We start from the raw sequence: 18,392 nt of genomic DNA on the forward strand, positions 1-18,392 counted from the left end.
TTCAACTTCCACTTCTGTAGTTCTTAGCCAATTGTACGGCAGCCGAATTATCATAGTATATCTTTAATGGCCTAGCAATAGAATCAACAATTCTAAGCCCTGAGATGAAACTCTTCAACCACACACCATGTGAGGTAGCCTTAAAGCAAGCAACGAACTCAACCTTAGTGGTAGATGTAGCAGTCAAAGTCTGCTTCGAGCTTCTCCATGAAATAGCTCCGCTGGCCATCATAAAGATGTATCTTGAGGTCGATTTCCGAGAGTCGACACAACTAGCGAAGTCAGAGTCAGAGTTGCCTACCACCTCAAGAACATCCATCTGTCCATACATGAGCATGTAATCCTTGGTCCCTTTCAGATACCTCATGACTTTCTTTGCCGCCTTCCAGCGGTCCATTCCTGGAGTACTCTGATATCTTCCTAACATTCCCATAACAAATGCAATATTAGGCCTCGTACAAACTTGAGCATACAAAAGGTTACTAATAGACGAAGCATATGGGTTGTTTGCCATTTGTTCCCGTTCTAGATCATTTTTAGGGCACTAGTTTAGATTGAACCTGTCACCCTTCACAATGGGTGCTGCACTCGGCTAACAATCCTTCATCCGAAATCTCTCCAAAACCTTATTGATATAAGTTTCCTGTGACAGACCTAAGATGCCGCGAGGTCTGTCCCTATGGATCTTAATCCCAATGACATAAGATGCCTCACCGATATCCTTCATATCAAATTCTAAGAAAGAAATTATTTCATCTCATGTAGCAAGCCCTAATCATTGGTTGCAAGTAGAATGTTGTCCACATACAAAATCAGGAAACAAATCTTGCTCTCACTAATCTTATGGTATATACTTTGATCCATCGTGTTCTCTTCGAAACCAAAAGAAGAAATAACATCATGGAACTTCAACTACGATTAACAGCAAGCTTGTTTCAAGCCGTAAATGGATTTCCTGAGCTTGCAAACCAACTGGTCACCTTTACTAGAGGAGAACCCTTTAGGTTGTTTCATGTATATCTCTTCCTCTAGTTCTCCCTTGAGGAAAGCTGTTTTCACATCCATCTGATGCCATTCTAAGTCAAAATGGGTTACTAATGCCATAATAATACGGAAGGAATTTTTCTTTGATATAGGAGAGAAAGTTTTCGTGTAATCGATCCCTTCCTTCTGAGTGAATTCTTTAGTTACGAGTCTCGCTTGTATATCTTTCAATGTTTCGTAATGAATCCCTCTTGGTTTTGAAGACCCATTTGCACCCTATAGCCTTCAAACCTTTAGGCAACTCGACAATATCCCAAACTCCAATTGATTCCATTGAATTCATCTATTCCTTCATGGCATTGTACCATAATTATGACTCAATACTAGACATGGCCTGTGAAAACGATTTGGGGTCATTTTCGGCTCCAATGTTGTAATTAGACTCTTGTAAATACATAACATAATCACTGGGAGTTGTTGACTTCCTCATCCTTGTGATCTCCTTAATGTTGTGTCCTCATGCTCCAAAGGAGCTTCTTCCACAACAAGTTGCTCAACAGATTCTGGCAATTGCCGAGTAACTGGATCAATAGGCTCATCAACAATTGCTTTTGGATTCTGAATGATTGGTTAAAGTACACCGTTCGGAGGTGCACTATGAATGACAACCAATCTCTCTCTTGAAATAAGAGTTTCTATACTCAAATGATCATTCCTAGAATTCTGAGTCTGCCCCTCCCACTAATCAAGTCATCTTTAAGGAATTTGACATTCCCTGATTTCACAAATCTGGTGGTGTGAGATGGACAGTAGAATCTATGACCCTTAGACTTATTGGCATATCCAATGAAATACCACTAATAGTCCTTGGGTCTGGTTTCTTTTCTTGTGGATTATAAATTCATATCTGAGACGAACATCCCTAAATGCGCATATGTTACGAACTCGGTTTCCAACCTTTCCATACCTCAAATGGTGTTTTAGAAACAACCTTGGTTAGAACTCGGTTTAATATATACACAGCCGTCTTGAGACCTTCAATCCACAAGAAATTTGGAAGTTTGGAGCTGCTAAGCATGCCCCACGGCATATCCAAATATGTTCGATTCCTCTTCTTTGTTACACCGTTTTGATCCGGAGATCTAGGCATGGTGTATTGGACAACTATCTCATGCCCTTGGATAAACTAGCAAATGGACTAGGTGCCTGTCCATTCTCAGTGTTATCTATCATAATATTCACCTCCTCTATTTGACCTCATGATCCTTATTTGCCTTCCGCATTGTTTCTGTACTTCTCCCTTGAAAACCTTAAAGGCATCTAATGCTTCATTCTTATTATGAAGCAAGTATAGATACATATATCGTGAATAGTAATGCCCGTTTGATGTCCGTGTGGCCACGGTTGAATCACGCATCTCTTTATCCATAATCAAGACTAATCTCAATTTTGACCATTATTGACTAATGTTGATCAATTGCAACTAGCCTTGTCCATAATCAATTTTGATCGCCTTGATTGTGCTCAAAGCCGTGTCTTTCGAGAAAACAACTATCACTACTGGTCATAGGTTGCTCGATCGAGTGCGGTTGTCAACTTCTTCATTGACAAGTGTTGACTTTGACTTCGACTTTGACCAAGTTACCTCTTTGATTAGCACCATTCCCTTGCGCAACCTATCCCAGTTAGCTTTTACCCAACCTTCCTAGGTTAATCACCGTTGACCAATCATATCCGCTTTAACTAAGACCGAACGCCAATTTGGGTCGAATCCTGATTTTCACCCCGCGCCGGAATCAAAAGGCTTACAATATATATATATATATATATATATATATATATACCACTTTCTAGAAGTTGACTTTTGTCATGCGGTGACAAAAGTTCGAATCCAATTGCATTCAAACTTTTGGACAATTTGAATCCAACCAAAGGATCTAATTTCCCTCTTTTGACAAACTCTAAACCAGTGGTCCAGATTATGATATTGTAAAACAGCTTCCCTCTCTTCCTCCTGCCCTCTGCATCTTCGATCTCTCCTCACCTCCTTCGCCCCTATCCCCACTTATTGGTTCATTCTTTCTCCCTTTCAAGTTCATTTTCAACCTCTGATCGGAGTAAGACACCAACATAAATGAACAAGCAATTGAAGCTCCGCAATGTTCTATGATTCCTTGGAGAATCATAAATACAACACAAGCATGGTAATGATCAAGGTTGTCAGAATCGTGATTCTACCTACAATCGGTCGAGAGTCATAAAATCGTGAATCGTAGAATCGAATCGTGAATCGTAAGATTTTACTGTAATTAAAAAAACAACATATATATATATATATACACATACACCAAATCCCATGTCAGAGATAGTAGAAATAAATATCAAATGATAAATCTTCTGCTTCCTACTTCGTTCGTCAAAATTAGATGGTGCATAGTCTTCACAAGAGAGTGCTCCCACTATAACAACTTCCAATAAAAATTGATATAGTACCGCAGTCATGGATCTTGTAAGCGAAGCTGCTTTTCCTCCCTAACTTCTTGGTTTGTCCTTTCTTTGAATCATCTTTCTCGGCACTTGTCAAAAAAAATTCCAACTAAAATCATCTCAAACCAGACGGCAATCAAGAATCAGTTGGAACCTAATTCGAAGTAGTTCCATAAACTTTCCAGATCCCTATCACTTACAATTAGGAAACAAGTTTCAAACTTTTCATAAAATAAAAGAACCAATGAGCAATACTGTCCCACAATGAGAGAGGTGAGGAGGGAGAGAGAGAGGAGGGGGGCATACGACTTTGGGGTTGAAATCAGAGTCGTAGAATCAAACTGATTCTACGATTCTGCGATTCGAATTGCGATTCAGTCACGATTCTGCCTTCCCAATTCATACTATGGAATCGGAATCGCTAGCCACCCCTTGAATCGTAGAATTGTAAGATTCTACGATTCGAATCATGATTGTAACGACCATGGTAATGATGGATTTGTGACATGTAGAGCAATTTTTTTCCCAGAGATGGTTTTGTGACTATTTTTTTTTTCATTTTTTTTTGTTCTACTTGTATTGAGATTGTGAGTGTCTGTTCTTTTCTTTTCTTGTGAGAATAGAGTTTTTTTTTCTTTTTTTCCGGTGAAGGGAAAAAAAAACAAAGAGAGGAAATAATAGTACTTTGTTCTTTACTACTTGGTGGCAATGAATCTATAGACTACATTTGATTCTGGAAAAAAAGGAACCTGTATTAAAGTTGTGGATTTACAATATATGAGCATACGTGTATGAACTGATGCAGGCTTCATTGTATGGATTGAAAAGATTCTTCACCATTTTATGGGTGATAATCGTAATCAGTAAATATGATAATCATTCCTATTATGCGTATTTCAATTATAATCAGAACTTCTTCCGGAGTATTTACCACTTGAGTCACTGAGGGATTACCAGATGTCTTCCCTCTATAATTGCATTGGTACGAGATAACACATTTCATACATAAAAGAATCTAGCTTAATCAATTTTAAGTCAAATGATTTATAGATCTAAAAAGATGAACAAGTGCCCATGATGAGAGGGAAAAAAACAATAATAATGATGCAGCTGTAACCGAAAAAAGTAAAATGAAGACTTAGCTAACATGTGTGAACAAGATCAAGACACGGTGAACAGTATAAAGGCAAGATGAACAATAGAAAGTACTATAAAACCTTATCACATAAAAAACGATTTCTTTGGATGAGAACCTTAGTTGCAGATCAGGCAAATCTACTTTGGCCTCTCCATTTTGATCATGGATTGTAGTCATTATATGTTAACAAGAGAATGACAGAAGACACTCAAGAACATAATTGTTTTCATATTCTCACAATTCATTATAGTTTCATCGTCGTTTATTGTGATTAAATTGATGTACTTTTTCAAATGATAATGTAATGATCAAAAAATGAAAATTTAAAATTATATATACATTTTAAGTAAGAAATTTTCCACGTGCAAGGTGCAACGCCGGTGGATTCAACACTAGTATAGCATAATAAATATAAGAAATACGTGTAAAAATGGAGAAGAGTGTAACAGTGCAACGGAGGTTGAGGTGTTAGAAATTGAAAACAAAGAGAAAATTGAAAATCATTGGAAAATTGAAAACCAGAGTTTATAGCAAATTACTTAAGTAAATTATAAATATTTTAAATAAATTACATATATTTTTTAAAAAATATATAGTTATAGCAAATTACTTATATCGCTAGTAAAAACTTTCAATTAAAGCAGATCACACAACATGAATTTCATGGGTTACTTTCTTGATCGTACCATAAAATTTTCCATTTTCACGTTAAGAGTTCCGACATTTAACTGTTCTTATTTCATATTTAACCCACAAAAAAGAGAGAAGCAATCAAGTCTTCTGATTTTGGCACCTGCTGTTTAAACCCTGTAGTAGTTCACTAAGGATTTGCCATCTAATTCCTTTGTGAAGAATCTCCTCATGTAGTCAGCGAATGTGAATTGCCGAAATTGAGCAGGGTTCTGAGGGGAGAGTAGTTCTGGCAATGGCCCAAATGAATTCTCTCGATTGCTTGGGTTGCAAAATACCGCAATTGAAACTCTTGGATCCTTTGATGGGTTTGCTAACACCCGATGCTCCACACTTTTGTATTGGTCGTTGGATATAATCTGAGAAAATTGAAAACAACTACAGTTAGAAAAGTCATTAAAGCGGATACCTTGCTTGTATATTTCAATTCGACCTTATATATGAGAACTTTTTAACTATTGTAATGGGGCCTCCCATATTCTATTTTGGTCCTTGCTGGACCCGTAACTTGTAAGATCCCATGTGCCCCATACTACTCGATTATGAAACTTTTAAAGGGTTTTTTTTTCCATCGTAATTTCTTTTTAGTTAAATTCTGTTTTTAGTGTTGTAAAAAATTGCTGACATGACATTTTTGAAATAAAAAATATTGAAATTGAAAAACTGCAAAAAGAAACGAGGAAGATCGTAAACCTAATGAAGAAGAAGAGAGGGGGAGATGGGCCTTCACTTTGTTTATATATTACTTTACACGGGAAAGGGAGAGGAGGGAATGTGAGGTAAAGGGCGGGGAGCTAAATGGAGGGATCAAGTTTTCATTATTTGAATAGATTAATAAAATTGGGAAAGGAAGGGGAAGGAAAATTTACTTGGATCAATTGACTAATATGTCACGTTTTATAATTTAGTCTTTAAATGTGGGTAAAATAGTCCTTTCGAGTTTATAAAGCTTTTTTTGTGTACTCTAGAATTCAAAAACCAAATGGATCCCGACTAATACAATTCGAATCGGATCAGCTCATTAAAGTATAAAGATCTCCCAGCATAATTTTTCTCCATTCAAAATACTCGAATCCAATACCTTAATTAAATGAATAAATATCGAAACGCTTGAACCAATTAATGTTGATAGTTTATAATGTTTTAGTTGTTCCCTTTCCCCCCAAATCCTCCCGATTTGGAGAAATTAAAAATTTAATAAGGAAAGGGAATTGAGAGGATTATGTCTCCATCCATCACGCTCCCCTTTCTTAAAATTAGCCTATCCAAACAAGAGAAACTGCTCCCCCCCCCGCCCACCTTTTTTTTTTTTTTTTGTGCAACCCAGGCATAGTGTTAATGACCGCCACCGTCGGCCCAGACAAACCCTGAATACCTTGCGTAGAGTCTCATCCATTCGGGAGCAAATCGGGTAGATGGGGGCTTGATGTTGGCCAGCCATCAACTACACGAAGATGTTGTTATCAACTTTGCTTGGCGTGGTGGCTGATTGATCCCTACTCTCACTCTTCAAGAGGGAAAGGTCCAAAAGCCGCCGGCGGCCTCATTGTGGAGGCCAGCCTTGGAACCCATAGTTAGTATTAGGATCTCAATTGCTCGAGGATGGGGGCCTCGCCAACAACCACTACCCTTCGGCAGAGGTCACCAATCATTTTCAGAGGCACCAGTGACCATTGCCCCAGGGATGGTGGCCACCACTGAAGCCCCACATGTATATTTTTTTTATTTGAATCTTTGAATTTTCTTTTTATTAGCTTTTAATTTATTATTTTAAATTTTTTAAAGTTCTTAGGGTTTTAGATGTCAAATTAAAGTGAAATTTTGTGATTCTATTGTTAAAAATACTAGTTGATGATAAATAAACTGATATAAAACCAAAAGATCATCATATGTAATTTACCCCAATCCTATTATATTTGTTTGTAATATTGCTCATCTCAATCTCAATTTCCATAATCTCTCGTCCTCCATTTTTAGCCATTTCAGTCCTAATCTTTTTAGATCTCTCACAAGTTTCATCCATAACTTATTTGATCATCATTGAGTGCTTATACATAATATTACAAATAGGAGACAGTCTTATTAGATCAGTAAATCTCTTTTACCAAATCAATTTCAACAAACAGTTTTCTCTAGGAAATTCAGGTTTGTTTGGTTTTTGAATAAAAATTTTACTCTATTCAACTCACCTATATTTTTTTACAAATTCAACATTTCAATCTTTACTATTTTATCTTTTTCTTTCTTTTAATAATAATATCTCACTTATATTTTTTAACTATTTTTATAATCAAATTTTTAATAATAAATTTTTCATCTACTTCATGTATATATATATATATATATGTATGTATTCGCACACATCCATATATTTATGAACACTTGTAACAAATTTTTTTGTCTTTTCTTATTCCCTAAAATTGAGTTGAGTTAGAATTAAAATCTCAACTAAAAAACAAACACAAGCGCAATTTCTCACATTTTTCTTGTTCGATCTCACTTTTTAATATCGGCGCTTGTTTCTTAAGTAAGGTCTCAGATTCGAATTTTGTGAATGGAGAAAATTCGAATTTTGTGAATGGAGAAAATTCACGCTAGACGAATTTTACCTCTTAGTGGACCGATTCGATTAAACTGGACTAATCGGAGCATATTTTGCTTTCGAATATCAGAGTACACATCCAAAAAAGAACTCACTTTTTAACTTGCGTAATCAGCCTCCTTTGTTTAATTCCCGTTCTAACTTCATATATTTAACCGGTTTTAATTTCAAACTTTAATTTTTATATTTCCACCGACTAGAGTATGGGTTTTTCTATCCTATGCTCTAAGTAATCATTACTTACCCAAACCAAACTTATAACTCATTAATACAAATGCTATAATTTTTCAATGGCTAATATACCCCTATTCTATCTTACCAAATTAATCGTCAATCCCCTCTTAGACTCTTACCAAATGAAATTCATAATATTAAATTCATACAACTCATTCTCATTGGAAGATCTTGCCTTTGGAAGATCTTGCCCTTTTTCTTTTGGGGAGAAGAATTGGCTGAATTTTGCATTGGCAAATGACAAATCCTTCTTTAAGGAGGAAAAGGATCAGCCAAGAAAAAGAAAGGGAAAAAGGAATTAAGGGGAAAATTGAAAATATAAAGATTGAAAAATACGATGACATCAGCTCTTTAACAAGGAAAATGATCTGCAAAGAAAATATTGGAAGGGAAAAAGTAGAAAATTTGAAAAAAGTGACTCCAAAACCTCTTAAAAATGGAGAGGGATTTTCATTTGCCAATAAAAAAAAATTCAGCCAATTCTTTAAAAAAAAAAAAGGAAGAAGAAGAAGAAGCAAGAAGTTCTAATGAGAATGGGTATTATAGATTTATTTGGTAAGAGGGAATTGGAAATTAATTTGGTAAGATAGAATAGGAATATAATAGCAATTGGAAAATTATAGTTGTTTTATTAATGAGTCATAAATTTAGTTATGGTAAGTAATGATTTCTTGTCCTATGCCCTAAGGGCATTAGAAAGAAAAACCCCTAGAGTACTGGTAAAGATTGATAAAAGAAGTTACAGCTCAATAAAAAATCTTCAATGAGAGATTTATTTAGTAAATTATGTACGTTGCTCATGATTTCTCATAAAACTTTATGTGATGCGTTGAATCTATATAAATTTTAAAAAGTATTAAATAAAGAGAGATTTTGACATCCTGTCAGTGCCAGCAATATGATAGCTTAAAGTAAAATGCAGTTGAAACAACTAACATGCGTGGCACATGACTTTTTAAAAAGAAAAAGAAAAGAAAATATTGGATTAGATAACAAATTTACCTGAAAGATGTCCCCGACGTTGATAACCAATGCTCCGGGGACAGGCTTGACGTCCAACCACTCCTCTTCGTACTTGACCTGAAGCCCTCCGATCTGGTCCTGCAAGAGCACCGTAACCACTCCTGGGTCCGTATGAGATGCAATTCCGACCGTTAGATCGGGTTGGGGACAGTGGGGGTAGAAGTGGCCCACCATGACCCTAGTCCCCAAGCACGTGAGCTCTTCTAACCTGCCCGCATCCAATCCCAGCCCTTGGCTCAGCAGCCCCATCAAGAGCGATCCAAGCTGCCGAATATGCCGGTCCCACTCGACCACCTCGCTCCGGCACACCTGCGGGATTTGTTCCATGACAGCGGGCGTGGGGCCAAGCCTTATCTGTAGTGTGTCCCTGCAGTTGCTCCCTCAAGACGTACGTCACGTATTTGAATTTGAAAAGGCGTACATAGGAAAATAATTCGAATTCGATTTAACGTGAAACCGTGGAGGTGAACATTTTCTATTGACCACCCACACCCACTAATGATAATTATATGTCACGTGAGCTTACATGTGGTCCGCGGGGATGAATCCAATAATACACAGTACCCCTTTTAACAGAAAACATGATTCCTTTTTTATTATTATTTTTATAATTATGAAAGATTCATAGGTCTAAGTAAAGAAGGCATGGACCAAGAAACTTCATAAAATTTTTTATGCTTAAAAAAATTTAATTATGATGCTTAAATTTTCTATGAAACTAGTGTTGTTCAGCTTCATGACGCTGCGGAAAATTTATGTTCCTATATTTCCTCTGATGATGCCAATACCTCATTACAAAGAGAAATAAAAATCTAAATAAAAAATGGTACAAAAGTCCGATAAAATGAACGACACGTGCCGTTGCACTGCACTTTTATTATTAAAAAATAAATTAATAATTAAAAAAATTTCAAAATTTTCACATTTTAATAATTTCAGCCTGAACTGTTTTTTAATCTAAAAATACACAAACTTTCAGTTTAAAAAATTCGTATTATAATTATTAAAATGTGAAAAGTATATACTTTTTAATAAAAAAAAAGTATGATATAATATTTTTTGTAAAATTGAAGATGTAAATTTAGTTGGGTGCCTCACCTCCAGCTGGCCGCCTTGGATTGAAACAAGTCAACATTGGAGAAGAACGAAACTCCCGTTTCCATCTCCCTTCTGTAAACCCGCGCCTTCTCCTCCATCGGTTGCTCGTGGAACGCCTTGACCGCACCGATCGTACGGTCCAGGATCTCGACGGGCACCCCATGGTTGACTATCCGATAGAAGCCCAGCTCCCGGCAGGCGAGTGATATCTGTTCAACGATATCCGGGCGCCGGTCGGAATCAACTCCGGACAGGTCGATGGTCGGGATCAGATCCGGTCCTGGCCGCCCTGGTCGTAGGTCGGACAGGGTGTCCTGCGAGTGGATGAAGAAGCGAGGGATTGAGTCGAGGCCTGAGTCGACCAGACCCTTTACCCCGAGCTTCGAGTCTTCGAACCGCTTGACCTCCGCCGCTCGATCGTAATGCTCTTGATGATTCATGGAAATCGCTTGATCAAAGTCGGAGTGGGAGTTGAGAGCTTGAAATGGGAATTGAGCGAATGTTCTGGTCGTCTGATTGTTTTGGTTTTTCGTTGCCCTGATTTGCCATTTGGGCTTAATTGTCTGTATATATATATATTATTACTATACATATAAATGAATAAAATATCGCGGTCTAGAACTTTTTTTCTTTTTATCGGGAGGTGTTCAGATTTGGTATAATTAATTCTCCAGTTCCATGCCCCGCAACACACGAAACGATGAATGTGGCAAGTCGCAAGTGCCTTCAAGGAGATACAAATGTGTGATCTGATAAATACTTTGCGCTCTTTCTTACCATTAGACTAATTCTGTTACACCCCATGTGGAATCAATTCTCACAAGAAATGACTTTAATTCAATTTATTTCAGTTCAATTCAATTCGATTAAATTCAATTGTAAATGAGTTATATTGTTTGAAAAATTAAGGAATTTGACTGATATGAATTAAAATAATTTCGTTTGCAATGCAATTTATGAATATAATGTCATTTAAAATTAAGGTTATTAGTTCTAAATGAATTGAATTCTAGTTAATCTTGTTGATTTTGACCCGATTTGAAATCTAACTTAAATCTTGCATTTTTTAAAGAAACTTTATGACATTTGTAATCCAAATAATATAATTCAATTGAATTCTTGTGAAATGAATTGAATTCTTGCATTTTAGAGGGTTTGTTACGAGACTTGAGGAGAACTTTGACAAAATGATAAGCGGGGGCAAGTTTGGACCCCCTTGTTTGGTTTTCTTGAAGAGGGGTTTGAAAATTTTTACTTATAAATGAAGGTACAAAAATTTACCCCTAGAGATTAGATGAAGCATAACCTTTAGAGCAATCTATATATAATGTAAATCAGCTACTCCCACGAAATTATTCCATTTAAGCATTTTTTTAACCCCCAATTCTGGTAAAGTCTCCTTTCACAATCTTACATCAAAACATATACATGAATCTCAAGTAATTATATATATATATATATATATTTTTTTTTATCACAACTCTTTTTTGTCACATGTTTTAATGAACGTAAATTTTATTCGTTTTTTCCCTACTAGGCCCACGCAACAAGCAGGCAAACAAGACTTTTTTTTTCATTATAAGGGCACGTAATACCACAAAAAGTGAAAATTTTATTTTCTTTGTTAAACAATATATAAATATATATGACTTTTTGACTTTTATAATTAAATAAACCTTTGATATTCAAAGTGATGTTATCCAATAGCACATAATTTGTCGTGTTATGATTGGTGGGAAATCTAAAAGTCATTTAACCAAGGATTACATACATCCTACATGTCATTGTCGACTGGTTTTTTTTTTTTTTGGTAGAAAGATGGGGTAGACGCCTGAGAAAAATTAAGAAGTACAAAGAAGGGTTGTGGTAGTCCCTGCAATATCTCCTAATAGTAAGAGCCTAAACCATTAGGAACTAAATCAAGAACATGAACGCCAAGAGGATAAATGATGGAGTATCGTGCAAGCCAATTTGGACATGAGTTTCTTTCCCGAAACAACATGTTGAATATGAACCTCCCAATTCTTCATAAGTAAGATCTTGATATCATTAACCAACGAACGACGAAATTGACCGCAAGCCACCGTTTCCGTAATCCAATCTCTAACAAGAAGAGAATCGACTTCAAGAATAATCCGTCTATAACCCAGAGACCAAGCAAGATCAAGTCCCCAGATGACACCCCAGAGTTCAGCTGTCACTGAAGTTGCATTACCGATTTTGTGCATATAACCACCAAGCCAATTCCCCGCATTATCTCGAATAATGCCGCCCTCTCCAGTAGGACCAGGATTACCACGTCCAGTATCATCCAAATTTAATTTGACCCAGCCAATCGTTGGATGAGACCAGCTAATAAAATGCCAAGATTTTCCTGAGAAAGGATCAGCTTGAACCTGACAACCTCGAGCCTGAGAGAAACTCTCAGAGATGTCCATGATACGGGTTGCCCCATCAAATGGTCTATGAATATCCTCCTGAAACAATTCCTTATTTCTCCAATCCCACAAGAGCTAATAGCCAACCCCAAAGATGATTGACCAACTCAACGAGTTTGCAGCACGCAGCGTGGACCGAAGGTTTGAAAGGAGCCAGCCATGGAGGGAAAGGGAGAAGAAGACTGAGCTAGTAGCCTTATCCAAGCAGTCTTGGCAAAAGAACACTCACGTAAAACGTGGATAACCGATTCACTAGCGTCATTACAACGGTGACAAGTGGAAGAGTCGGTAAGAAGACATCGTCCCCCGAAACTCCTTGCCTCTAGTCTATGGTCAGATGAATGAACCTCCCGGAGCTCATATGAGAGTTGGTTTGACTGCCCTAACTATGGCGGAATATTTCCGAGATGTTAATGAACAAGACGTACTTATCCTGTCGAGGTAAGGAACCATGGCATATATGTTTGGAATAGATTCCGTTTTGAGAGAGTTAAGGGTCGATTGTGAGCAGCCAGCCATAGAAACTGGCGTATCAGTTGGGGTCCCTCCCAATGCCATATATATTTCCACAACATATCAATTCCTTGAGGTGGTTGGCTTGAAATAAAATCGTAAGCCGACGCTACCGTATAAGTTCCAGAGGTACTAACACGCCTTATTAGATCATGCTGCCCTGCCAAAAGAGAAGGAGGGTGCGTGGCAGCAATTCGAATACGGGCAGAATGATTAACGATGTGGGCAAAACAAGACCAATCCCAAGGGCCATTTGTTGTAGTGAAAAATCGAACTGACTGACCGACATAAGAAGCTGGGATCTCTCGCACTATACTATTCAATAAAGGCCCACGATCTTGAACCCATTTATCTTCCCAGAAAAAATACAGAGCTGAAAAAAGAAGGATTGAAATAAAAAAAAAAAGAAGACATCGTTGTCAATTTGATCCAAATTTTGTACCTCAGACCATTCTAAAGTTGTTATTTCCTTTATTGCTGATCCACATTAATTATGTTCCCATAATTACATAATATCCTTTCTTCCATATTCTTTTCCCTATATAATCCTTCATATCTTTTCATCCATATAACATTCTGATATACTTCATCCTGGTTGCCTTTTCTCTTGTTTCTTTTCTTCCTGAAATTTTTTTTAGTTGTCGGGTCTCGTCATTCTTGGCGGGAATCGCATCATTTGGTATCAAAGCATTAGGCTCCAAATCGAGTTTATCCTATCCTTTTTTGTTTCAATTTGCTAAGTTTCGCTTCATCGAGTTTGTTCTTTGTGGATTGTTAGCAGCAAAAAAAAAAGAGCTAAAAAAAAAATTCGGCCAAAAAAAAATACAGAGCTGAAAAAAAAAGGGTCGAAAGAAAAGAAAGAAGACATTGTTGTCAATTTGATCCAAATTTTGTACCTCAGACCATTCTAAAGTTGTTATTTCCTTTATTGCTGATCCACATTGATTTTTTTCTCATAATTACATAATATCCTTTCTTCCATATTCTTTTTCGAACCCTCAACCCGTTGTTTACAACATAAACAAGAACCATGGTATAACTGACCTCAACCCATTATTTATTGCGAAACAAGAACCTCGGTATATAGGAAGACGCCACAAACGGTGATGGAAAGCCGTTTGATAAGTCGATGAAGACGCCACAAACGGTGGTGAAAAGTCGTTTGATAAGTCAATGATGAACACCACGGAAACTTCCGATAAGTTCGAATTAGTTCTTCAAGAACCAAAGAGAATACTCTCACAATTTTCTGAATGTTCATTTTTTATTAAAATTCACTAAGATGAATATATATAGACATAAAGTAATCCTAATCTGGCCATATCTCCTCCTAAAGATAAAGAAAATAAAACCTAAAATATCGATAGAGATATGACGTAATCTATAAAGATATGAAATATAAATATCTCTAGAATATCTCTTTGAGATTTAAACTTTAAACAAATCTGATGATATCTTCTCTTAATCATTAAATATTCTAGAAGTTTCCTCAAACACTTGTTGAATTTAGCCTTGTCCGGAATCTTCTATCACTTGAATCATGTTGATGGATCTTTGTGGATCACGTGATTCGTGTCCAATGGGCCTCCACGAATTTGCTTGAGCCCAAACCTCTTGAATCAGGCCGTTGAGTTCATCTTTAAACTTCTTTGCTCGTGCTCGCGTAATCGGTCCAATTGAAACTTGAACTGGATCCTTAATTGGAACTTGAACTAGATCCCTAATTGGAATTTGAATTGGATTCCTTGTAGTCGAGCTACGATTTGCATCATTCCCCTCCTCTTGAAAAGGATTTGTCCTCAAATCATCACCTACATCAAAATGAAGCAAATCAGTGACATTAATAGTAGCGCTTATATTGTACTCACCAGGTAAGTCTAGTTTGTAAGCGTTGTCATTGATGCGCTCTAGGAATTGAGAAGGACCATCCCCTCTTGAAAGTAATTTGGAACGTCTTTGCACCGGAAATCTCTCTTTCCTCATATGCAACCAAACCCAATCTCCGGGGTTCAAAAATCATCTTATGACGCCCCTTGTTGGCGTGTTTTGCATATTGCTTCTTATCATAAGTTGGATAGTTTAGGATTGCCCCACTTAGTTTTTCGCTGAAGTAAGCAATTGGTTGTCCTTCCTGTGTGAGAATTGCACTTATACCAACACTTAAAGCATTATATTCAATCTCAAAAGTTTTAGAAAAGTTAGGTAAAGATAGTAAAAGAGCGTTGGTCAACTTCTCTTTGATTAGCTGAAACGCCTTCTCTTGTTCTTCTCCCCATCTAAATCCAACGTTCTTCTTGATCACTTCAGTAAGTGGTGCGGCTATGCTACTAAAGTCTTTTACAAACCGTCGGTAAAAACTAGCAAGTCCATGAAAACTACAAACATTACCTACACTTGTGGGACTCGGCCACTCTTGGATTGCACGTACATTCTCCTCATCAACCTGTATATCTTGTGCACTAACAACAAATCCCAAAAATACAAGCTTATCGATGCAAAACGTACACTTCTTCATATTAGCAAATAACTTTTCCTTCCTAAGCATATCTAAAACAGATTTCAAATGTACCTTATGATCATCCAAGTTTTTACTATAAACAAGTATATCATCAAAGTAGACAACAACAAATCTACCTATAAATGCACACAAAACATGATTCAGAAGTCTCATAAAAGTGCTCGGAGCATTAGTTAAACCAAAAGGCATAACTAACCATTCATACAAACCATATTTTGTTTTAAAAGCAGTTTTCCATTCATCTCCTTCTTTCTTTCTAATATGATGATAGCAACTCTTTAAATCAATTTTAGAAAATACACAAGAACCATACAGCTCATTTAACATATCATCTAAGCGATGAATATGATGGCGATACTTTACCGTTATGTTGTTGATTGCTTGGCAATCAACGCACATTCTCCACGTCCCATCCTTCTTAGGTACAAGTATTACTGGAACAGCGCATGGACTCAAGCTCTCCCTCACGTACCCTTTCTCTAACAACTCACTTACCTGCCGTTGAAGCTCCTTTGTCTCCTCAGGATTGCTCCTATAGGCTGGTCGGTTTGGAATTGTCACATCGGGAACAAAATCAATTTGATGTTCAATTCCTCGGATCGGAGGTAACCCATGTGGTGTTTACTCGGGAAAGACATCCTCATACTCTTGTAAAAGAGAAACAACAGAACTAGGCAGAACGAGATCAAGTTCGTTAGTATTGAAAAATGCCTCTTTGTACAAAAGTACAATAATCGGCTGATTTGAAAACATTGCTTGCCTAATTTCTCCTATTTTTGAATAAAAATTCTTTTGTTTTCTCTCCGATTTTCTCTCAATGGCCGAATTTTGATTTTTTTTCTCTCTCATTTTTCTCGGCCTCTCTCTAATTTTCACTCTTTTTCTTTTAATCACTCTCCTTTTCCAATCTCACTTTATCCTCATATACTTGATGCGGTGTCAATGGTACAAGAGTGATTGATCGTTGATTAAGTACAAAAGAGTATTTGTTCGTAAAGCCATCATGCTTCACACGCCTATCAAATTGCCATGGACGCCCTAGTAACAAGTGTCCTGCTTGCATCGGTACTACATCACACAACACTTCATCTTCATAGTTACCGATTCGAAATGCAACTAACACCTGCTTGTTCACCCTTATCTCACTACTATCATTTAACCATTGCAACTTGTACGGCCTAGGGTGCTTCAACATGGATAGTCCTAATTTTTCCACCATGGTTGTGCTTGCGACATTAGTACAACTACCACCATCAATAATCACACTACATACCTTGTCTTTAACATAACACCTAGTGTGAAAGACGTTCTCCCGCTGCACTTCTTCAACTCTCTTTGTTTGCAAGCTCAATGCTCTCATTGCCACCAATGTCAATGCATCTGGAGCTAAATATTCCTCCTCAGGAACGTCCTCCAATGGGGGCATGTCATCGGGATCACTCTTTCTTTGGAACGATAGGATTTTCATCTTAATACTACCCAAGTTATTGTATTCCCGATTCCTAACTTCTCTAAACCGTCCTCCATGTCTCCTATTACTAACAACCAAATCCCGATCCTCTTCTTCATCAAAACAAGCCCCATAATTCTCTTTATCTTCAACCTTTACTTCACTCGGTCAAACTCTTTCCCTCCGATGCACATTAGGAGCGTTTCGTGGCTGCTCCACACGTGTATTCTTCATCTGATCTATTCGTTCATGAACCTGCTCTAACTCCAACCTCATCACACACCTCATCTCACTCATCATGACCTCCATAAGTACTTTCGAATCAGCCAATTCCGTAGCACCTTCGGGAATACTCTTAGCACTGGTGTGAGACATGATTGCTGCAAAATAAAGTTAGAAAGAATGGACCTCACAATTCTCTCCCTTACGTGTTTGCACTCAAGAATGTGAATTACTCTACACTCGTGTTTTCACTCAAAAAAAATATGTGGCTTTTAATCCTCTAATGTTCTCACCACTCTTGCCTTTTTCCACTCGACAATTCTCTTTCAGTTCTTTTGGAACTAAACAAACAACTCCAAATTTTCCAGCAACAATTCACCAAAAACTCATCAAGGAAAATTAATAGTCAAAGGAAATTTCAGGAAGAAAAGAAACAAGAGAAAATGCAACCATAATGAAGTATATCAAAATGTTATATGGATGAAAAGATATGAAGGATTATATAGGGAAAAAATATGGAAGAAAGGATATTATGTAATTATGGGAACAGAATCAATATGGATCAGCAATAAAGGAAATAACAACTTTAGAATGGTCTGAGGTACAAAATTTGGATCAAATTGACAACGATGTCTTCTTTCTTTTCTTTCGATCCTTTTTTTTTTCAGCTTTGTATTTTTTTTTGCTGAATTTTTTTTTACTGCTAACAATCAACAAAGAGCAAACTCGATGAAGCGAAACTCAGCAAATTGAAATAAAAAAGGATAGGATAAACCCGATTTGGAGCCTGATGCTCTGATACCAAATGATGCGATTCCTGCCAAGAATGACGAGACCCGAAAACTAAAGGAACCCAAGATCGTTCCACGATCAGATTTGATTGACGAACCCTCAACCCGTTGTTTACAACATAAACAAGAACCTTGGTATAACTGACCTCAACCCGTTATTTATTACGAAATAAGAACCTCGGTATATAGGAAGACGTTACAAAC

At 37.0% G+C, this 18,392-nt stretch overlaps 2 protein-coding genes across 2 annotated transcripts; both read right to left on the reverse strand.

Annotated features, from left to right (window-relative positions):
- Nucleotide 1: 1 nt before the first annotated feature.
- Nucleotides 2–514, reverse strand: LOC116200480 (secreted RxLR effector protein 161-like). The gene has a single exon (XM_031531330.1). It carries the CDS (start codon nucleotides 512–514, stop codon nucleotides 2–4), a length of 513 nt encoding a protein of 170 aa, XP_031387190.1.
- Nucleotides 515–5,259: 4,745 nt separating this feature from the next.
- LOC116201350 (1-aminocyclopropane-1-carboxylate oxidase homolog 4-like) lies at nucleotides 5,260–10,833 on the reverse strand. The gene is made up of 3 exons (XM_031532563.1): nucleotides 10,257–10,833; nucleotides 9,138–9,525; nucleotides 5,260–5,658 (listed from the first exon to the last, which is right to left on the reverse strand). Exons 1-3 carry the CDS (start codon nucleotides 10,694–10,696, stop codon nucleotides 5,410–5,412), a joined length of 1,077 nt encoding a protein of 358 aa, XP_031388423.1. The 5' UTR covers nucleotides 10,697–10,833; the 3' UTR covers nucleotides 5,260–5,409.
- Nucleotides 10,834–18,392: the final 7,559 nt, after the last annotated feature.

The sequence above is a fragment of the Punica granatum genome, chromosome 3, assembly GCF_007655135.1.
Source record: "Punica granatum isolate Tunisia-2019 chromosome 3, ASM765513v2, whole genome shotgun sequence".
Classification (NCBI taxonomy): domain Eukaryota; kingdom Viridiplantae; phylum Streptophyta; class Magnoliopsida; order Myrtales; family Lythraceae; genus Punica; species Punica granatum.